Source organism: Salvelinus fontinalis, chromosome 13 (genome assembly GCF_029448725.1).
Source record: "Salvelinus fontinalis isolate EN_2023a chromosome 13, ASM2944872v1, whole genome shotgun sequence".
NCBI lineage: Eukaryota > Metazoa > Chordata > Actinopteri > Salmoniformes > Salmonidae > Salvelinus > Salvelinus fontinalis.
This window is the reverse complement of record NC_074677.1, coordinates 5,616,268-5,639,910: the sequence shown is the minus strand read 5'-3', so window position 1 is coordinate 5,639,910 and position 23,643 is coordinate 5,616,268. Positions and strand designations below refer to the sequence as shown.

Genomic DNA, 23,643 nt, shown 5'->3' with positions numbered 1-23,643 from the left:
CTGACAGACTGGCATCTTTCCTTTGTGGGCCCCTCAACTGGCATCTTTCCTCTGTCTGTGTGAACAGTGTGGCTGCGTGCTACAGTGGGAGTGCTCTGCCCTCCATTCAGCAGATACTGGATGGGCTAGACTAACTAAACCCCATCATTCATTTATATAGAGCTGCTGACAGAGAGGAGTGATATTCGGACTCACCGTCCACAGAGGAGACCCTGATTACAGAGACAGATGAGGGGGGGGGGGGGGGGGTCAAATCCCATTTCAACAGAAAACACTTCCCTCTCCACCTCAGCTCAAATATGCCAGATCGCCATAGAGACAATAAAGAGGATTGGAGTGGCTAGATCGCATTGGTTCCTCATATACAGTAGTGTCAGACTGGAGTTGTGTTATATGTCCCAGAAAGTGTTAGGTTCTAATGATCAGAGTAAGAACTCAACGGACCCTATGAAAGCTTTTAAACCAAGTGTATTCTTCCCTAAAGGATGGAACAGCTGAACAGACAAAGACATGGGTTACAATAGTGGTGGTATAGAAGGAGTCTCCTCCTTCTCGCTAAATATTGTATCTTTATTGCTAGGCAGGAAACTAAGTGATAGGGGCAATAAACGGTCCATTTTCCCCTACCGTGACCTGACCTCCACCCACTTCATCACTAATCCATGACTCTCTCCCCCCTTATCAATGCCTGCCACATGTGATCGTTTTCCCTACACTCAGTACATTCCAAGCTTAATTGACCCCCATCATATACCTTCCTCCTACAGATACCCATTAACTTCTGGTGTAGACTCTCAACCTTAACACTTAAACAGGATACCTGATAGTGCTGCTTCTTCTCAGTGTTCTAAGAGGTTCTGTTGAACCTCAACATTTCTGTGCTTCGGTAGAGGTGGAGCTAGTCTGAGGGTTGTTGCCATGGAGACAGGCTGTTTGGGTAGCCCCCCCCCTGACTGGCAGTGCTGTTGTTGTTCCGTCTGCCAGTCAACTGACACGGCTGCAACACTTAACAAAGAGCTGCACTTAGTTTCAGAATGGGTGGCATGGAATAAGTTAGTCCTAAATATTTCAAAAAACTAAAAGCATTGTATTTGGGATAAATCATTTACTTTATATTGTAATTTTTAAAAAAGATGTGGAAATTGAGCAAATTGAAGTGACTTAGCTGCCTGGAGTAACCCTGGATTGTAAACTGTCGTCATGGTCAAAACATATTGATGCAGTAGTAGCTAAGATGGGAGGGAAGTCTGTCCATAATAAAGCGCTGCTGTGCTTTCTCAACAACTATATCAACAAGGCAGGTCCTACAGGCTCTAGTTTTGTCACACCTGGACTACTGTTCAGTCGTGTGGTCATGTACCACAAAGAGGGACCTTGGAAAATTGCAATTGGCTCAGAACAGGGCAGCACGGCTGGACCCTTGGATGTACACAGAGAGTAAACAATAATATGCATGTCAATCTCTCCTGGCTCAAAGTAGAGGAGAGATTGACTTCATCACTACTTGTATGTCAGCGGTATTGACATGTTGAAAGCACAGAGCTGTTTGTTTAAACTACTAGCATACAGCTCAGACACCAATACATACCCCACAGGACATGCCACCAGAGGTCTCTTCACAGTCCCCAAGTCCAGAACAGACTATGGGAGGCGCACAGTACTACATAGAGCCATGACTACATGGAACTCTATTCCACATCAGGTAATTGTTGTGAATTCTGTAATGAATGTATTGTAATGTTTTTAAAATTGTATAACTGTCTTAAATTTTGCCAGACCCCAGGAAGAGTAGCTGCTTCCTTGGCAGCAGCTAATGTGGATCCATAATAAAATACATGTCTGGTCGGGGGAGGGAGGGTGTCACAGCCGAGCCCAGTCAACACACCCTGCTGAACAAAGTTTCCTACGACACTGGGTCAGGTTATCTACACCTCCACCGCTCTCTCCCTCTTCTTCCACCAGATGAACATTCACACCATGGAGAAAACTGCCTGTGTCTTCAATGTGTTTCATTCTTAAATACATGCTACCTACCCAGAACACTGGGTCTTCATTCTAGCTAGCTAGTACATTACCCATTCAGAGCACACCATCCCTTTCACTTGTCTTGTGAATGCCTTAGGAGGCATGCAGTGCAGTGATTATGAATGAAAGCTGTGGTCCCTCTCTCCCTCCCGTTTCCTTCCCCCCCCCACCTTCCCAAGACATCACTCTGCTGCTGATACTGTGTGAAATCATTAGGACGGCAAAGCCAAGGTTTACACAAATAAACACAAATTACGTTGATGATGAGAACTTCTCTGCACCGTGTGTGTGTGTGTGTGTGTGTGTGTGCATGCGTGCGCAATACACACATGTTCTGGAACCAGGGACAAGACTATTTTTAGATGAGCCAGCCGTGTCTGTCAAATACCCAGCAGCAGTAACCAGATGGCGAGACAGAGCATGGGAAACGCTTTGGAAATTTAAAGTCCCCTAAATACAGGGACGACCGCAGCCACTTCTCACACGTGGTCCTGGCTGGCATCTGTGGGCCCAGAGGAAAGGCTTTTACAGTGCCTTCAAGGTATTCATACCCCTCGACTTATTCCACATTTTGTTGTGTTACAGCCTAAATTCAAAATGTATTACATTTCTCACCCATCTACACACTATAACCCATAATGACAAAGTGAAAACATGCTTGATTTTTTTTTTCTTCTTCACATTTATTGAAAATTAAATACAAAAATATCTAATTTACATAAGTATTCACACCCGTGAGTCAATACTTTGTAGAAGCAGTCTTTGGCAGTCTTTCCACAGCTGGATTGTGTAACATCTGCCCATTATTCTTTTCAAAATGATGTCATTGATAGATTACTGCACCTGTACATAACCCATCTACAATTTAGCCCAAACAACTACCTCTTTACCTACTGTATTTATTTATTAATTTATTTTGCTCCTTTGCACCCCATTATTTCTGTCTCTACTTTGCACTTTCTTCCAATGCAAACCAACCATTCCAGTGTTTTTTTTATTTTTTATTTTACTTGCTGTGTTGTACTCACTTCGCCTTCATGGCCTTTTTATATTTTTATTTATTTATACATATATCTGTTTGCCTTCACCTCCCTTATCTCACCTCACTTGCTCACATTGTATATAGACTTATTTTTTTATTTTTTTCACTGTATTATTGACTATATGTTTGTTTTTACTCCATGTGTAACTATGTGTTGTTGTATGTGTCGAACTGCTTTGCTTTATCTTGGCCAGGTCGCAATTGTAACTGAGAACGTGTTCTCAATTTGCCTACCTGGTTAAATAAAGGTTAAATAAATAAATAAATAAAAAAATTGATCATTGCTGTTGATGTTGTTGATCATTGCTAGACAACCATTTTCAGGTCTTGCCATAGATTGAAGTAGATTTAATTAAAAACTGTACCAGGAACATTCAGGGTCTTCTTGGTAAGCAACTCCAGTGTAGATTTGGCCTTGTGTTTTAGGTTATTGTCCTGCTGAAAGGTTAATTAATCTCCCAGTGACTGGTGGAAAGAAGACTGAACCAGGTTTTCCTCTAGGATTTTGCCTGTGATTAGCTCCATTCCATTTCTTTTTTTATCCTGAAAAACTCCCCAGTCCTTAATGATTACAAGCATACCCATTACATGCAGCCTCCACTGTGCTTGAAAATATGAAGAGGGGTACTCAGTGATGTGTTGTATTGGATTTGCCCCAAACATAACACTTTCGATTCAGGACAAAAAGTGAATCGCTTTGCCAATTCTTTTTGCAGTATTACTTGAGTGCCTTGTTGCCAACAGGATGCATGTTTTGGAATATTTTTGCTCTGTACTGGCTTCCTTCTTTTCACTCTGTCATTTAGGTTAGTATTGTGGAGTAACTACAATGTTGTTGATCCATCCTCAGTTTTCTCCTATCACAGCCATTAAACTCTGTTTTAAAAAGTTACCATTGGCTTCAAGGTGAAATCCCTGAGCGGTTTCCTTCCTCTCCGGCAACTGAGTTAGGAAAGATCTTTGTAGTTACTGGGTGTATTGATACACCATCCAAAACATACAAAGAAAAAGGGGTGCTCAACAACAAATGACATGAACGACTTACCAAGGAGAAACTTCCAAAAGGACTAATTCAAGGTACAATGGAGTTGGAGCACTCAAACAAGTCAGAGATTGATTTCTTATTGCTCACTTTAATTCACCGACCAGGATGCGAACAAGTGACGGACGTTTCTACGTCAAGCTAACGTCAGTGTCCTGACCATTGCACTTAGCTCTTATTTATAGCCTAGTGGCTCATTGAGACAATAATATAAACAAATTATAATATGTTTCAAGGTAAATGGCAAATTACAGCAATAAAATATAACATTTGCGTCTCATTAATCAATAGAGACACACCCCCCCCCCAAAAAAAACATGAAGGCAACAACATTAGAGAAACAAGGAAATAAATCCTCATATAGCCCCTTAGGATCCACAGTGCCTATGAGTACTGCCAGAATGCCTCTGTTTTAGTTTACGTACGATATCATAAACGCAACAAGTTCAAAGATTTTACTGAGTTACAGTTCATATAAAGAAAATCAGTCAAATGAAATAAATTCATTAGGCCCTAATCTATGGGTTTCACATGACTGGGAGGGGCGCAGCCATAGGTGGGCCTGCGCTGCCATAGGTGGGCCCAGCCAATCAAAAATAGTTTTCCCCCCACAAAAGGGCTTTATTACAGACAGAAATACTCCTCAGCCGTCTGAATGAGGCTCTCCACTACCTGTTGTTCTTGCAGTAATGATTCCTTCAGAATGTTTTCAAAATGTATCTGTAGATAGTAGCCAAATAGCCTAGGTCTAGAAATGATCTGGCAACAGCTCTGGCGGACATTCCTGCAGTCAGCATGCTAAAAGTGTGCAAAGCTGTCTTCAAGGCAAAAGGTGGCTACTTTGAAGAACCTAAAATATATTTTCATTTGTTTAACACTTTTTATTATAGTTTTGATGACTTCACTACTCTTCTACAATGTAGAAAATAGTTCAAATATAGCAAAACCCTTGAATGAGTAGGTGTGTCCAAACGTTAGACTGGTACTGTATATGTGTGTGTTTTGAAATTCACTGCTCTACTAAGTAATAAGAGATAATTGTATGTGTGGGGTACAGATAGTAGAGGTAGCCGTTCATAAATCATGGTAAGAAATATTACTGCACACAGAGTGAGTACATGCAACTTTATTATGTGAATTTTAAAGCCACTTTTTACTCCTGAACTTATTTAAGCTTGTCATAACAAAGGGGTTGATCAGTTACTTTATTGATTCAAGACATTATGGAGTATTGTGTGTAGATCAGTCACAAAAGACAACAACATTTAATCCATTTAAAAATCAGGCTGTAATACAACAAACTGTGGGAACACTTTCTGAAGGCACTGTGTGTGTGTGTGTGTGTGTGTGTGTGTGTGTGTGTGCGTAACTTAGTTTTGATTGACGTTTCCAGCACTGGAAATGGGGCATAAGGCCATATACCTGTGTGTGTGTTTTTGGTATGGGCCAGAATGCAGGGTGAAACAAAGAAAAATACTTTCACACTGAAAAAAAACGGTCTGTCCCTCACCCTGTACTCACCGGCAATCTCTACAACGTCCCCAGGTACTATTTCCCGGGCTTTGACCCTCTGGACAGCCTTGCGGTTCATGCGGTACACCTTGGCTATCTCTGGCTCGTACTCCTTCAGCGCCTCGATGGCGTTTTCCGCGTTCCTCTCCTGGACCACACAGAGAGACAGAGGCAGATTCAGTACCAACACAGAGGCCAAAAGGTCCAAGCTTTATTGCAGCCCCATTTCGTACCACGCTGAAGTGTTTGTGTATTTCTGTCACTTTGGAATGAACACCTACTAGAAAAGGCAATGGCTATAAATGGAACATTCAACGCATAGACTGACCTTACCCAGTGCTCGCTCACTCAGCTGTCAATGTGTCCTCCAAATCCCACTTTATCACATCTGCTCTATCTATCTCTCCTCCTTATTCTACCCATCCCTCCACCTCCTCCCTCGACCCATCCCTCCACCTCCTCCCTCGACCCATCCCTCCACCTCCTCCCTCGACCCATCCCTCCACCTCCTCCCTCGACCCATCCCTCCACCTCCTCCCTCGACCCATCCCTCCACCCTCGACCCATCCCTCCACCCTCGACCCATCCCTCCACCTCCTCCCTCGACCCATCCCTCCACCTCCTCCCTCGACCCATCCCTCCACCTCCTCCCTCGACCCATCCCTCCACCTCCTCCCTCGACCCATCCCTCCACCTCCTCCCTCGACCCATCCCTCCACCTCCTCCCTCGACCCATCCCTCCACCTCCTCCCTCGACCCATCCCTCCACCTCCTCCCTCGACCCATCCCTCCACCTCCTCCCTCGACCCATCCCTCCACCTCCTCACTCGACCCATCCCTCCACCTCCTCACTCGACCCATCCCTCCACCTCCTCACTCGACCCATCCCTCCACCTCCTCACTCGACCCATCCCTCCACCTCCTCACTCGACCCATCCCTCTACCTCATTCTACCCATCCCTCTACCTCATTCTACCCATCCCTCTACCTCATTCTACCCATCCCTCTACCTCATTCTACCCATCCCTCCTCATTCTACCCATCCCTCCTCATTCTACCCATCCCTCCAAGGTCAAAGTGCTCTATTCAGAGACCAATTCTGATTAGGCTGCAGTTCATGGTTTTCAATTAACACTGACCCGTTTCTGTCTGCAGGTCTACAGAGTGAAATGAACAAAGACAGGAAGTGATCGCTCTGACTGAAATACCTACAGAACTAGCATTTACATCATCAATGGCTTGTTTTACTGGCGCCTCTAGAAGCACCATGTATATTGCCACGTGTATATACACCGGGCAATTTAAAAGCTTGGCCTTGGCTCCATGGTTTTCATGTTTCAGTTGATATGGCTTTACTATCCAACCCATCAATAAAAGCCCTGCTGCCACGTATGAAGGCCGAAAGCAGAACACAAGTTATGGTTCTGTATAGATGACTCGTGACATAATGTCTTCACCCTAAGGTGACACACCATATAATATCCTGCATGTCAGCACCATCTACCTGACACATGATCAGGTGAACGAACACACACAAGATAGAGACACTCACCTGCCAGACTCCGATCACAGCGTTAGCGATGAGGATAAGCAGGATGACGATAGGTTCCACGAAGGCTGTGATGGTCTCCTCCCCCTCCTCAAACAGAGCTAGCACCTGGAGGGGGGGGGGGGGGGGGGGGGCAACGTAATACAGAGTTAATAGAATAGTGTTTTCTCCTCCACAGTGAGTATTGAGCAGTGAGGAGGATCGGAGCGGGGCACAGCAGATCAGCGGCTCAAGCTCCGGTCGATAGCTCATCATTCACGACCGTTTGGGTCCCGCAAATCTACCCTTCACTCCACTCTGCTCTGTGTAGAGAATATTGAAGGAGAGCAACTCGTTCTGATCTGTCCTTTCCTTTCATTCAGCCTAGCTAGCCAGTTGACATTGTTTTCCATTAGCGCCGTCTGTAGGCTAATCGGCCGGTTACAGACTAATTTTCAGCCAGCTACTTCTTCCACTTCATATAAAATGTTTTTTTTTAATTAAAAATAAATTTTAAAAATACTATTTTTCACGTAAAAGTATCAATTCGCAAGTCCATCGAGCGCTCTCCCACTAGAATGAATGATGTGCATATTCTAGCGATCTATTGATAGGATAGGCGCTCGTCAGTCACAAAGCCAGCGATGACAGGGAACCCCTTTGTTATGGCCATCTGTCGCCACAATTTTGGTCGATACAATGTGTGTGTGTGTGCTGTGGTTGGGTTGCAGTCAAATTCCACAGTAGGCTATTTACTGTGCTTTAATTGACAACTGAACAGCAAGTTTATAAAATGTGTTGAAGTGACTGAATAAAGTCCATCAATCATAAAGTCATGCAGCGTTGTTATATGACCATGGTATCACGTCGGGACAAATAAACCAAAGGATTTTCTAGGTTTTCCCTCGCTAGGATGTCGGTGCTTACTAGACGGTAACGCTAAAGTGAGTAACTCACCTCGTCAGTGTAGCCTACCGAATCGTATCAGTGAGAGCCATTCATTTGGCTCCCTAATTTGCATAAACTACTAGTAGACCTAGGCTTTTTTGGCAATTATCTACAAATAAATCATGAAAATATTGGATTAAGAATCATTACTCCAGGAACAACAGGTAGTGGAGAGCCTCATTCTGGTCAAAGTTTGATAATTTGGGCCCTCACCGAATCCAGACATTAAATCAACAATAATAAAACATTTATTGAATCACCTAAATGTATTGCACATTTATTAATTTGCTCAAGTAAATCATAAGACATGAACAGAACGCATCAGTAGGTAGATTTCCATCCAATTGGCGACAGATTTTAATGCAGATTTTTCCACCAAACTGACTTGTTACGGATAGAAATCCGTGTGATGACGTAGTGCACACAAAATGTACTTTTTACGTTTAAGTTTTCAAGGACTGAATAAAAATCTAAAAAGGTCAATGTGTTTCAATCACATTATCAACTCTACTAATAGTTTTGTCACAAAAACCGTTAAATATCAAAATGTGCCTCCTCTAGTGTTGACACCTGCACTCTAGACAACAGCTCACAGATTCAGTGAGGGTAGGCCGTGAGGGTAGGCCGGGAGGGTAGGCCGGGAGGGTAGGCCGGGAGGGTAGGCCGGGAGGGTAGGCCGGGAGGGTAGGCCGGGAGGGTAGGCCGGGAGGGTAGTCTACATGAGATTATTAATGAATAAGAGCGAGAATACTTTTATTTCTCAAAATGGCATTCAAGCATCGATCATCATGTCACCAGAATAAGACCCTCGATATTTATTGGAAAGGAGCATCAAGTCCATCACCGTGCACTTTCACCACCCTGTGAAGTTCATCATAACTTACTTCATCTGTAGCCTAAAACTGCATGCTTTCCCCCCCCCAAGTTATAATGGGAGGACCACACAATATATTATCGTGTGACTCCAAGTTTACTTAGATACGAGGGTTATTATAATCAATAACCATCGTATAATATAATAATCAAAAGGTGTTTCCACCACCATTTTTTACATAATTAATTTTGCCGACACAAAAAGAACTCACCATGCCGAAACTCACCATGCCGAAACTCACCATGCCGAATTAAATTATCTGTCAACATTTATCAAATTGTTCCCGAAACGTCCTGTTTCTGTCACAGCTGTTATGAATGTTTTGTTTAAAATACGGCGTGAATGGAAACGTAGTTAGTTTTCGTATTTCCTGCAACTTTCTGAAGAAGCAACGAGAATGCCCGTCTGTGTGTGTGTGTGTGTGTGTGTGTGTGTGTGTGTGTGTGTGTGTGTGTGTGTGTGTGTGCAGTGCGTCTACCACTTTCAGCAGAAATCCATCTAGCACGTTGGGGGTGATGAAACGAGGTCCAATTCATTTTCGACTGAGGAAAGCGAAGCATGGGCGAGGGAGAGTAAACCAGGGGCGGGACCAAAGTTGAGGAAGCTGAACTTGTGTACTCTGTGACGTCGTGCTGTTGCTATTGAAAAATAGTCCTGATCACATAGGCCTAGAGGTAGGCAACTCCAGTTCTCGACGGCCTGATTGGTGTCACACTTTCTCCATGCCTAGAAAAACACAGCTGATTAAATCAAATTGCATTCTAAACCAAAGATGTGTTAGCTGGGGAAAAACTGTGACACCAATCAGGCCCTCGAGGACTGGAATTGCCCACCCTTAGGCCCCGCCATATCCAAAACAATACACTTAATTCATACATGCTCAGTCATTTCAGTTGCAAAGTCATATCTTTCTGCACAAAACCACAACAAAAATTTCTGAGGTAAACTTGATAAAATATTCAGTCATTTTGCTGTATATTTCAGATGAATGTACCGGAGGCTACCAAAATCGAGCTCCTTCGGCAAGACATTCTAAGCCATGGGTGCTTCCGGCACCTGGCTGGCTACTCTGTACTCGCGACTGACACACACTTCCGTTCTGACAATTAGCTTGTGTTCTTAGTTTTAGCAGACGGGAGTTAGAGCAGGGACTACCAACAGGTCGATCGCGAGCTACCAGACCACCTATGAGTAGCTCGCCAAACAATTCTGAAAGTACATGGAATTTTCACGTGTTCCACTGCAAACCGTCATAAAATAAATCTCACAGGTATCAGACACCGCAAGCTCCCAGCTATTATCTAGTCAACCTGATTTGCATACTTTTACTATAGCTTGTTGAGCTCCACACAGTTGTATATTTTTTTAAACTATGAAGATGGCAATACCACAGAGCAGGAACCATGGTCCATGCTCATTTTGTTCAGTGTATTACATTTGGTCTTCATAAAAAAAAAAAAAAAAAAAAATTGCAGGTCATAAATGTATTTGAACTCACATTTCACGATCTGACATAATGTTAAACAATGTTTTAGGATTTAAAATGAGAGATGTATAATATTGTCATGATTTTAAGTCAATTTCTAAGGCATTACTGAACAAAGAGCAATTTGGGAGCCAAATGAACGTCTCTTTTAGGTGAACGGCGCCAAACGGTCCGGCTCACAGAAAATAATACACATCACTAGTAGCCAGTTGATGTAAAAACATCTTGTGGGTTGACAGAAATACTTTCTTCAAAAGCATCTCATTTAAATGTTTACTGCAAAGTAGGCTTACCTGGCAGAAGTATATCCTGAGTAAATCTATTATTTGCTGACTTTGCCGTTAAATGAGCAGTAGAAGTACAGCACAATTGCTAGACTGGCACATTAGAGGCTCATAAAAAAAGGGGAATGACACAAAAATATATATAATTTAAAAAAGTTATTCCAGACCCCCCCCCCCCAAAAAAAATGTTTTTCTGATACGATTTAAACATTGACATCGACTCAGAACATCCAATTCCGCTGTTTCTCTATGAACAGTTGTAATTGAGAGTGAACCCCCCCCCCCCCCCCCACAATTTTGTTTTGAAAACCAGGAAAATCTCAAACAGAATTTGGGACACAATCTATTTTGTAAGGCCCCCCCCTCAGAGTTTTTATTAAACATTATTTTACCAGGCATATTGACAGAATACATAGTGTACAAGAGAAAGTAGTGCACTAAGGACCTGGGGAAGAGTTGCAGAGAAGAGAATGTGCCTTTTTGAAAGCTATAAAAAGAGTAGCTCATGACATTTAAAAAAAAAAAGTTGCTCTCATGCTAGAAAAGGTTGGAGACCCTTGAGAGGAGGATGACGAGAAGTGTTTTTAGTTTCAGCAGACAGGAGTTACGCTTCACTTCCAGACAGATGGCTTATTGGGACTGAATGGCCACACAGTTCCAACATCACGTTAAAACCAAAACACAGCTTTAACAAATGGAAGGAAAAAATTAAAAAAGACGTATTAAAATAATGTTTACAAAGACATGCACGACAACAAGCAAAGCATCAGGGCCCAATTCAATGGCAACTTGACTTTTTCCACTCCCTTCCTGCACAAACCAAAACATTGACCTACACTCCCCCTCTCACATAATGCCGTGGAAAACGAATTAAAAGGAAGCCAACCTTTCCTCCTTCCTCAGAATAAAATGGAGGAAGTGTTTATTTCATAATTAGGAAGTGTATTCATTGTTTCAGGTGATCGATGTTGCCAGTTGTCATCGGTTGGTGTCATGGGTCAGCCTGACTTGGTATAGCCCGGTCGAATAACCCCTATTCTCATTTTTTATTTTATTTTATTTATTTAACCTTTATTTAACCAGGTAGGCAAATTGAGAACACGTTCTCATTTACAATTGCGACCTGGCCAAGATAAAGCAAAGCAGTTCGACACATACAACAACACATAGTTACACATGGAGTAAAAACAAACATATAGTCAATAATACAGCCCCGTGTGGCTCAGTTGGTAGAGCATGGCGCTTGCAACGCCAGGGTTGTGGGTTCGATTCCCACGGGGGGCCAGTACAAAAAAAAGTATGAATGTATGTACTTGTAAGTCGCTCTGGATAAGAGCGTCTGCTAAATGACTTAAAATGTAAATGTAAATGTAAAAATAATACAGTGAAAAAAATAAAAAAATAAGTCTATATACAATGTGAGCAAGTGAGGTGAGATAAGGGAGGTGAAGGCAAACAGATATATGTATAAATAAATAAAAATATAAAAAAGGCCATGGAGGCGAAGTGAGTACAACACAGCAAGTAAAATAAAAACTAAAAAAAAACACTGGAATGGTTGGTTTGCATTGGAAGAAAGTGCAAAGTAGAGACAGAAATAATGGGGTGCAAAGGAGCAAAATAAATTAATAAATAAATACAGTAGGTAAAGAGGTAGTTGTTTGGGCTAAATTGTAGATGGGTTATGTACAGGTGCAGTAATCTATGAGCTGCTCTGACAGCTGGTGCTTAAAGCTAGTGAGGGAGATAGGTGTTTCCAGTTTCAGAGATTTTTGTAGTTCGTTCCAGTCATTGGCAGCAGAGAACTGGAAGGAGAGGCGTCCAAAGGAAGAATTGGTTTTGGGGGTGACTAGAGAGATATACCTGCTGGAGCGCGTGCTACGGGTAGGTGCTACTATGGTGACCAGCGAGCTGAGATAAGGGGGGACTTTACCTAGCAGGGTCTTGTAGATGACCTGGAACCAATGGGTTTGGCGACGAGTATGAAGCGAGGGCCAGCCAACGAGAGTGTACAGGTCGCAGTGGTGGGTAGTATATGGGGCTTTGGTGACAAAACGGATGGCACTGTGATAGACTGCATCCAATTTATTGAGTAGGGTTTTGGAGGCTATTTTGTAAATGACATCACCGAAGTCGAGGATTGGTAGGATGGTCAGTTTTACAAGGGTATGTTTGGCAGCATGAGTAAAGGATGCTTTGTTGCGGAATAGGAAGCCAATTCTAGATTTGACTTTGGATTGGAGATGTTTGATGTGGGTCTGGAAGGAGAGTTTACAGTCTAACCAGACACCTAGGTATTTGTAGTTGTCCACATATTCTAAGTCAGAGCCGTCCAAAGTAGTGATGTTGGACAGGCGGGCAGGAGCAGGCAGCGATCGGTTGAAGAGCATGCATTTGGTTTTACTTGTATTTAAGAGCAGTTGGAGGCCACGGAAGGAGAGTTGTATGGCATTGAGGCTCGCCTGGAGGGTTGTTAACACAGTGTCAAAAGAAGGGCCAGAAGTATACAGAATAGTGTCGTCTGCGTAGAGGTGGATCAGAGAATCACCAGCAGCAAGAGCGACATCATTGATGTAAACAGAGAAGAGAGTCGGTCCAAGAATTGAACCCTGTGGCACCCCCATAGAGACTGCCAGAGGCCCGGACAACAGACCCTCCGATTTGACACACTGAACTCTATCAGAGAAGTAGTTGGTGAACCAGGCGAGGCAATCATTAGAGAAACCAAGGCTGTCGAGTCTGCCAATGAGGATGTGGTGATTGACAGAGTCAAAAGCCTTGGCCAGGTCAATGAATACGGCTGCACAGTATTGTTTCCTATCGATGGCGGTTACGATATCGTTTATGACCTTGAGCGTGGCTGAGGTGCACCCATGACCAGCTCTGAAACCAGATTGCATAGCGGAGAAGGTGTGGTGTGATTCGAAATGGTCGGTAATCTGTTTGTTGACTTGGCTTTCGAAGACCTTAGAAAGGCAGGGTAGGATAGATATAGGTCTGTAGCAGTTAGGGTCAAGGGTGTCCCCCCCTTTGAAGAGGGGGATAACCGCAGCTGCTTTCCAATCTTTGGGGATCTCAGACGACACGAAAGAGAGGTTGAAGAGGCTAGTAATAGGGGTGGCAACAATTTCAGCAGATAGTTTTAGAAAGAAAGGGTCCAGATTATCTAGCCCGGCTGATTTGTAAGGGTCCAGATTTTGCAGCTCATTAAGAACATCAGCTGACTGTATTTGGGAGAAAGAGAAATGGGGAAGGCTTGGGCGAGTAGCAGAGGGGAGGGCAGTGCTGTTGTCCCGGGTAGGGGTAGCCAGGTGGAAAGCATGGCCAGCCGTAGAAAAATGCTTATTGAAATTCTCAATTATAGTGGATTTGTCGGTGGTGACAGTGTTTCCTATCTTCAGGGCGGTTGGAAGCTGGGAGGAGGTGTTCTTATTCTCCATGGACTTTACGGTGTCCCAGAACTTTTTTGAATTTGTGTTGCAGGAAGCAAATTTCTGCTTGAAAAAGCTAGCCTTGGCTGTTCTAACTGCCTGTGTATATTGGTTTCTGGCTTCCCTGAAAAGTTGCATATCACAGGGGCTGTTCGATGCTAATGCAGAACGCCATAGGATGTTTTTCTGTTGGTTAAGGGCAGTCAGGTCAGGAGAGAACCAAGGGCTATATCTGTTCCTGGTTCTAAATTTCTTGAATGGGGCATGCTTATTCAAGATGGTGAGGAAGGCATTTTTAAAAAATGACCAGGCATCCTCTACTGACGGGATGAGATCAATATCCTTCCAGGATACCCCGGCCAGGTCAATTAGGAAGGCCTGCTCGCTGAAGTGTTTCAGGGAGCGTTTGACAGTGATGAGTGGAGGTCGTTTGACCGCTGACCCATTACGGATGCAGGCAATGAGGCAGTGATCGCTGAGATCTTGGTTAAAAACAGCAGAGGTGTATTTGGAGGGCAAGTTTGTTAGGATGATATCTATGAGGTTACCCGTGTTTACGGAATTGGGGTGGTACCTGGTAGGTTCATTAATAATTTGTGTGAGATTGAGGGCATCAAGCTTAGATTGTAGGGTGGCTGGGGTGTTGAGCATGTTCAAATTTAGGTCGCCTAGCAGCACGAGCTCTGAAGATAGATGGGGGGCAATCAGTTCACATATAGTGTCCAGAGCACAGCTGGGGGCAGAGGGTGGTCTATAGCAGGCGGCAACGGTGAGAGACTTGTTTTTAGAGAGGTGGATTTTTAAAAGTAGAAGTTCAAATTGTTTGGGAACAGACCTGGATAGTATAACAGAACTCTGCAGGCAGTCTTTGCAGTAGATTGCAACACCGCCCCCTTTGGCCGTTCTATCTTGTCTGAAAATATTGTAATTGGGGATAAAAATGTCTGAATTTTTGGTGGTCTTTCTAAGCCAGGATTCAGACACGGCTAAAACATCCGGGTTGGTAGAGTGTGCTAAAGCAGTGAACAAAACAAACTTAGGGAGGAGGCTCCTAATGTTAACATGCATGAAGCCAAGGCTATTACGGTTACAGAAGTCATCAAAAGAGAGCGCCTGGGGAATAGGAGTGGAGCCAGGTACTGCAGGGCCTGGATTCACCTCTACATCACCAGAGGAACAGAGGAGAAGTAGGATAATGGTACGGCTAAAAGCTATGAGAATTGGTCGCCTAGAGCTACCAGAGCAGAGAGTAAAAGGAAGTTTCTGGGGGCGATAAAATAGTTTAAAGGAATAATGTACAGACAAAGGTATGGTAGGATGTGAATACAGTGGAGGTAAACCTAGGTATTGAGTGATGATGAGAGAGATCTTGTCTCTAGAAACATCATTGAAACCAGGTGATGTCATCGCATATGTGGGTGGTGGAACTGCAGGGTTGGATATGGTATAGAGAGCAGGGCTAGAATCTCTACAGTGAAATAAGCCAATAAACACTAACCAGAACAGCAATGGACAAGGCATATTTACATTAAGGAGAGGCAAGCTTAATCGAGTGATAAATAAGGGTCCAGTGAGTAGAGGTTGGTTGGGGTCGTGGCGATCCAGACAGCTGGCCGGGTATATGGCTATCGGTAGCAGCATAGGATGGAGGTCTGTTTGTAGATACCTCTTGCGTTTCCGTCGGTAGGTTCCGTGTAGTGGGGTTTTGTTCAGATAGCAGCCGATAAGACAGCTAACGATTAGCGGGCCTCAGATGAGCGTTCAGGTAACGCCGGGACGGAGGTGCCGGTTGGATAAATCCCTCGGGCAGATAACGTCGGCAGTCAGTCGTGAAGGCCCGGTGGGGTTCCGTATCTGCAGCAGCAACAAAGAAGTGGGTCCGGATGGTGATGGAACTCCTCAGCTGGCTAGCTCCAGCATGATTTGAGTTAGCTCCGGGGTCGACGTAAGCCAATAGTCACACGGTATGCAGCTAGCTAGCTGCGAAATCAAGGTGCAAGTGTCCAGAGGCTGCGGTTGGAATCCGGGGAAACTGAGAGAAAAAAAGTCCCGGAATGCTCCGGTCCGAGTCGCGTTGCACAAAAGTGCCGGTAGATTATCGAGCTAGAGGAATAGCTGATGACCGCAAAACGTGGGCAGCTGAAACACCAACGCTAGCCAGCAAACCGGCTAATTTCGGGGCAGCTACAGATTAGCTTCTGGCTAGCTATCGGAGTAGCTTCTGGATTAGCTTTCAGGCTAGCTTCTGAATTAGCCCCTGGCTATCTTCCACGATGGATTTTCAGATTGAGGTAAATAGTACTTATTGTAATTGGTGAAGCGGGTTGCAGGAAAGCTTTTGCAGGAAAGCTTTTGTAGTTGAGTTCTTGGATAATAAAATAAATAAAAGATATGTGAAGAAAAGGTGTAAATATATATATATACAGGACACGACACGACAACACGGAAAAATACGTCTGAACTGCTAAGCCACCTTACCAAGCCACCTTGGTAAGAATCATAGATGGATGGGAGTGATCAAGTTGTCTCAACAAATCTTAGTAAAAAGATGATCTTAATTAAATAGTAAAAAAAAGTTGTCTACAATATGATAAATTACAGTAAGCATTGTGATCAGTAACAGTTATCGAGGCATTCCTTCTCCTCTACGACTTCCATCCATAAATAGTCATGTGTAATGATTATATCGGAGACCGCTTTAAAAAAACAACTGCTTCTTTCTGTGTTCCTCTCTTGTTGCCTGGCTACAAGGCTCTATTCTCATGTCATGCTGAGTCAGAGCAGCTCAATGTCTTCATTTACATATTATTCAAATAGACACACAAATGAGTAATTCCACCATTGAGGTTTGGCCCTTATAGGTTAGGATAGCCTTTCTTCCGGATACTTCTGTAGGTCACTTTCGACACCTCTTCCAGCACCAGTAGGCCGAGCACATGTTGCTGTAATTCATTAAAGCACCCACGTCAGTCACTAAAACTGAATTGTTGTAATAAAATAAAAATAAAAGTGTTTATTTAACTAACTAAATCCATTTGATGTCACTTTTTTATTTAACTTTTGTTTAACAAGGCAAGTCAATTAAGAACACATTCTTATTTACAATGACTTCCTACACAGGCCAAACCCGGACAACGCTGGGCCAATTGTGCGCCGCCCTATGGGACTCATAATCATGTCTGTAGTGACGCCTCAAGCACTGAGATGCAGTGCCTACATCAGCATCAAGTGTCAAAGGATATGCGGGAGGTTAAACCAGCCTAGGTAGCTCAGTCTGCTTGGTGTATAGTAAAGGATGAGCGGGAGGTTAAACCAGCCTAGGTAGCTCAGTCTGCTTGGTGTATAGTAAACCTGTGGGAGGTTGAACCAGCCTAGGTAGCTCAGTCCGCTTGGCGTATAGTAAAGGATATGCGGGAGGTTAAACCAGCCTAGGTAGCTCAGTCTGTTTGGTGTATAGTAAAGGATGTGCGGGAGGTTAAACCAGCCTAGGTAGCTCAGTCTGCTTGGTGTATAGTAAAGGATGTGGGAGCTTAAACCAGCCTATTTAGCTCAGTCTGTTTGGTGTATAGTAAAGGATGTGCGGGAGGTTAAACCAGCCTAGGTAGCTCAGTCTGCTTGGCGTATAGTAAAGCCGTGGGAGGTTAAACCAGCCTAGGTAGCTCAGTCTGCTTGGTGTATAGTAAAGGATGTGGGAGCTTAAACCAGCCTATTTAGCTCAGTCTGTTTGGTGTATAGTAAAGGATGTGCGGGAGGTTAAACCAGCCTAGGTAGCTCAGTCTGCTTGGCGTATAGTAAAGCTGTGGGAGGTTAAACCAGCCTAGGTAGCTCAGTCTGCTTGGTGTATAGTAAAGGATGTGGGAGCTTAAACCAGCCTATTTAGCTCAGTCTGTTTGGTGTATAGTAAAGGATGTGCGGGAGGTTAAACCAGCCTAGGTAGCTCAGTCTGCTTGGTGTATAGTAAAGCTGTGGGAGGTTAAACCAGCCTAGGTAGCTCAGTCTGCTTGGTGTATAGTAAAGGATGTGGGAGCTTAAACCAGCCTAGGTAGCTCAGTCTGCTTGGTGTATAGTAAAGGATGTGCGGGAGGTTAAACCAGCCTAGCTATCTCAGTCTGCTTGGTGTATAGTAAAGCTGTGGGAGGTTAAACCAGCCTAGGTAGCTCAGTCTGCTTGGTGTATAGTAAAGCTGTGGGAGGTTAAACCAGCCTAGGTAGCTCAGTCTGCTTGGTGTATAGTAAAGCTGTGGGAGGTTAAACCAGCCTAGGTAGCTCAGTCTGCTTGGTGTATAGTAAAGCTGTGGGAGGTTAAACCAGCCTAGGTAGCTCAGTCTGCTTGGTGTATAGTAAAGCTGTGGGAGGTTAAACCAGCCTAGGTAGCTCAGTCTGCTTGGTGTATAGTAAAGCTGTGGAACAAAAACAGGGTCTTGTTACAGTGTTAACACATTTAAATTACAATTAAGGGCAGCCCAGTTTACATTAGGAAAAACAAACAGCCTCCCACTTAGAAACACCAGGATCAACACAAAAGGCAATTAGTGTAGATATATTTGTATCATATACATTTTAATACTTATTTTCCGCTGCCCAGAATAGCCCTGTAATTCTATCCCGTGGCTCTGGTGACTGTAATAGATGGAAATAAAATCATTATACAGGCAGGGTTCCCCTGGCCGTGCCACATACTCCACCCTACCACCTGGCCCAGAAACAGGGTCACTATTTAAGGAATTGTGTGCGTCAGAGTATTGGAAATACTGAAGTAAAGAGACATGCTTTTAAGGGGAAAATCTAGGGAGTCACGGGTCTGAACCTTCCGCCGTCGGCAGGCCAGTATTATTGGAAATACGGAGGTGGTATGCAAAGCAATGCCTGCAGACAGGGTATTACAGACACATTCTGTCCACTGTCAAGGCAGGGTATTATAAACACATTATGTCCACTGTCAAGGCAGAGTATTACAGACACATTCTGTCCACTGTCAAGGCAGGGTATTACAGACACATTCTGTCCACTGTCAACGCAGAGTAGCCTGGTTGTCACTATTGGGCTAAGCTGCAAAGCTAGACGTAAAACGTTCAAGCCACTGTAGAAAAAGGCCAAAAAACATAGGACTCATATGAATGAGTGGAGTGAACAAAGGAGAATGTGATGAGCAGCAGGGTATCGGGTTCAATAGTTACTTACAAAGGAGAATGTGATGAGCAGCAGGGTATTGGGTTCAATAGTTACTTACAAAGGAGAATGTGATGAGCAGCAGGGTATTGGGTTCAATAGTTACTTACAAAGGAGAATGTGATGAGCAGCAGGGTATTGGGTTGAATAGTTACTTACAAAGGAGACGCAGGCAGCTAACAACAGGATTCTGACCAGGAGGTCTTCAAACTGCTCCACCACCAGCTCCCATAGTGACTTGCCTAAAAAAAAAACACACACACACTTCAGAAAGTATTCATACCCCTTGACTTATTGCATATTTTGTGGTGCTACAGCCCGAAGTTAAAAATGCATTCAATTTAGGTTATCATCCAACTACACACAATACCCCATAATGACAAAAGTGAAAACATGGTCAGAAATTTTGATACATTTATTGCAAAAATGAATACATAAATATCTAATTTACATAAGTATTTACACCCTTGAGTCAATACATGTTAGAATCACCTTTGGTAGCAATTACAGCTGTGAGTCTTTCTGGGTACGTCGCTAAGAGTTTTGCAGACCTGAATTCTTCAAGCTCTGTCAAGTTGGTTGTTGATCATTGCTAGACAGCCATTTAAGGCTTGCCATAGATTTTCAATAAGATTTAAGTCAAAACTGTAACTAGGCCACTCAGGAACATACAATGTTGTCTTGTTAAGCAACTCCAGTGTTTATTTGGCCTTGTGTTTTAGCTTATTGTCCTACTGAAAGGTGAATGTCAGGTTTTCCTCTTGAATTTTTGCCTCTGCTTGACTCTATTCAGTTTATTTTTATCCTAAAAACGCCCTAGTCCTTGCCGATGACAAGCGTCCCCATGACATGATGCAGCCACCACCATGCTTGAAAATATGAAGAGTGGTACTCAGTGATGCGTTTGCCCCAAATATAATGCTTTGTAATCAGACATGTTAATTTCAGTTTTACTTGAGTGCCTGTTTTGGACAGGATGCATGTTTTGGAATATTTGTATTCTGTACAGGCTTCCTTCTTTTCACTCTGTCAATTAGGTTAGTATTGTGGACTAACTACAATCTTGTAGATCCATCCTCAGTTGGCATCATGGTGAAATCCCTGAGAGGTTTCCTTCTAAACCGGTAACGGAGTTAGGAAAGACGCCTGTATCTTTGTAGTGACTGGGTGTATTGATACACCATCCAAAGTGTAATTAATAACTTCACCAGACTCAACGGGATATTCAACGTTAACTTTTTATTCTTTCCCATCTACCAATAGATGCCCTTCTTTGTAAGGCATTGGAAAACCTCCCTGGTCTTTGTGTTTTGAAATTCACTGCTCGACTGGGGGACCTTACGGATAATTGTATGTGTGGGGTACAGAGATGAGGAAGTCATTCAAAAATCATGTTTAACACTATTATTGTAAAAGTATCTTAATCTTACTCCTGAACTTATTTAGGCTTGCCATAACAAACAAACATACTTAGACTCAAGAAATTTCAGCTTTTCATTTTTTATTAATTTGTTTTAAAAAAAATGTTAAAAAACATTATTTCACTTTGACATTATGGGGTATTGTGTGTAGGCCAGTGACAAAATCTAAATGTAATACATTTAACATTCTGGCTGTAACAACAAAAATGTGGAGAAAGTCAAGAGGTGCGACTACTTTCTGAAGGCCCTGTACATATAGTCAAGTCATAAGACGGTCCGGCTATACATCATCTTGTCACACATACTGTACCTATAAAAACTCTTAGTCCAGGCCTGAAAGTACATCATGAGAATTGGAACCACAGTAAAACAGCATTACCCATCCGTTGACTTCTATAGGTCTATACTTCTGTTCTGCCAGTCAATAATCTCTCTTCTATTGACAGTGTATCTATAATCTATATGGGTGGTGCTGCAAGTCAGTGTGTACTCCGAGGATTCACACACACACACGATCCTAAGCTAAAGGGCTAATCATCAGCTTGTAAAGGAGGGGGCACTAGAATCTCACTGGAAATATCAATATTTACCTTCTTCAGCCGGAAGCTCTGTGAGTGTCACACCACCATCACGTCATCCGTGGAGGAATGGAAGGGGGAGATGGATGAAGAGAGGAGAGAGGAGGAACAGCGACAGAGGAGGAACAGCGAGAGAGGGAGGGGGGGACAGCGAGAGAGGGGAGGAACAGCACAAAGACATGTTAATGATTAACAGATTAATTTAGAACAGGCTTTGAGAAGCTTTTGACACGTGTAAACAATTCCACTTAATCCTGGAGCAGTTGAGTTTGAATGTATGCTTACATATGAAATAAAGGAAGGCCTCTCATGGCAGTGTTTCTGAACTAAATGATTAGTGTGTTGTAACAACTCTGATCATTTAAAAACAAATGTTATTCTTCAGCTCTCACCATTATCAGATCTGTGTGTGGGGGGTGGAGGGAGGGGGAGGCGTGGAGGGAGGGCGGGGGGGCGTGGAGGGAGGGGGAGGCATGGAGGGAGGGGGGGGGGACGTGGAGGGAGGGCGGGGGGGCGTGGAGGGAGGCGGGGGGACATGGAGGGAGGGGGAGGCGTGGAGGGAGGGCGGGGGGGCGTGGAGGGAGGGGGAGGCGTGGAGGGAGGGGGGGGCGTGGAGGGAGGGGGGGGCATGGAGGGAGGGGGGGGACATGGAGGGAGGGGGGGCGTGGAGGGAGGGCGGGGGGGGACGTGGAGGGAGGGGGGGGCGTGGAGGGAGGGGGGGGACATGGAGGGAGGGGGAGGCGTGGAGGGAGGGCGGGGGGGCGTGGAGGGAGGGCGGGGGGGCGTGGAGGGAGGGCGGGGGGACGTGGAGGGAGGGGGGGGCGTGGAGGGAGGGCGGGGGGGCGTGGAGGGAGGGCGGGGGGGCGTGGAGGGAGGGGGGGGGGCGTGGAGGGAGGGGGGGGGGGGGCGTGGAGGGAGGGGGGGGGGCGTGGAGGGAGGGCGGGGGGGCGTGGAGGGAGGGGGGGGACATGGAGGGAGGGGGGGGCGTGGAGGGAGGGCGGGGGGGCGTGGAGGGAGGGGGGGGACATGGAGGGAGGGGGGGGGGCGTGGAGGGAGGGCGGGGGGGCGTGGAGGGAGGGCGGGGGGGCGTGGAGGGAGGGGGAGGCGTGGTGAAGAGGAGTGAGGGACAGGCAGCACAACACCCACCACAGTGATGAGAACCTCTTTACAGCACCCCGTGTCCATCAATACTGGTCAGCATAACACTAAAGTCACAGCTCAGGTAATGTGATGTTCTGTGTTGCTCGGTTGGTTAAACATGGGCCTTACAGGATAGTGGGTTCAATTCCCGGGACCACCCGTACGTAAAATGTATGACTAAGTCACTTTGGATAAAAGCGCCTGCTAAATTGTGTGTGTGTGTGTGTGTGTGTGTGTGTGTGTATATATATATTATTATATAATGAAGTGCTGAACATGCTATAGCAATACACTCCCGGGTCAAGCTTGGAGCTCCTGTAAGACTGGTCTATATAACCCTACTGAGATCAGGGCAAAACATTCATATTTGATAACACAGAAACTTCTCAGTAGCTGCAATTTCCAATCTTACTCTAAAGCCATAATTGAAATCCTGAAATATAAAAGCACGATGGATATGTTTGGAAACAAACTACAGTATGACTAGGCATTGGAGGTCTTACATGGCCATCAAACGTGACCCCACTCAGAGGGCTGAAAAGTAGAGGAACCATGACGTGACTCGCCCGGAGGAGAGCCCTTCCAAAAACATACCCAAGCAAGACACACACCCGCACGCCGGGAAATTTGAATTTTATTTCAGGACCACTAGAATTACACAGAGTTAAAAATCAGGACCTTTTGAATTCTTCCTACCAACTTGCTGATTAAACAATAGAAAAAGAAAAATAGTCTGATGATTTCAGGTTAAAATATAATTTAATGAAATTGCTTTTTATTGACACGGTACAGTACATGAATAATGTAGCAGTACAAAGAGGGGTTATTGTGCTTTGAAGAACACTCTGTTTCCACTGATCATGTTATCCAAGCAAGAAGTGAGAGAGTAAGGGCAAGATGAAGCAGGAGAGTAAGGGCAAGATGAAGCAGGAGAGTAAGGGCAAGATGAAGCAGGAGAGTAAGGGCAAGATGAAGCAGGAGAGTAAGGGCAAGATGAAGCAGGAGAGTAAGGGCAAGATGAAGCAGGAGAGTAAGGGCAAGATGAAGCAGGAGAGTAAGGGCAAGATGAAGCAGGAGAGTAAGGGCAAGATGAAGCAGGAGAGTAAGGGCAAGATGAAGCAGGAAGTGGGAGAGTAAGGGCAAGATGAAGCAGAAAAAACTGTA

General features: G+C 44.4%; 1 protein-coding gene across 1 annotated transcript in view; it reads right to left on the bottom strand.

The window, feature by feature from the left end:
• Positions 1 to 23,643, bottom strand: part of LOC129867980 (sarcoplasmic/endoplasmic reticulum calcium ATPase 1-like) — a 110,363-nt gene that overhangs the window by 69,232 nt on the left and 17,488 nt on the right. The window contains exons 2-5 of the mRNA XM_055941511.1: positions 21,352 to 21,369; positions 19,500 to 19,582; positions 7,174 to 7,278; positions 5,631 to 5,769 (exon numbers count right to left, since the gene is read on the bottom strand). Of these exons, the coding sequence (XP_055797486.1) occupies positions 5,631 to 5,769; positions 7,174 to 7,278; positions 19,500 to 19,582; positions 21,352 to 21,369 (345 nt within the window). The remainder of the gene's footprint in view (positions 1 to 5,630; positions 5,770 to 7,173; positions 7,279 to 19,499; positions 19,583 to 21,351; positions 21,370 to 23,643) is intronic.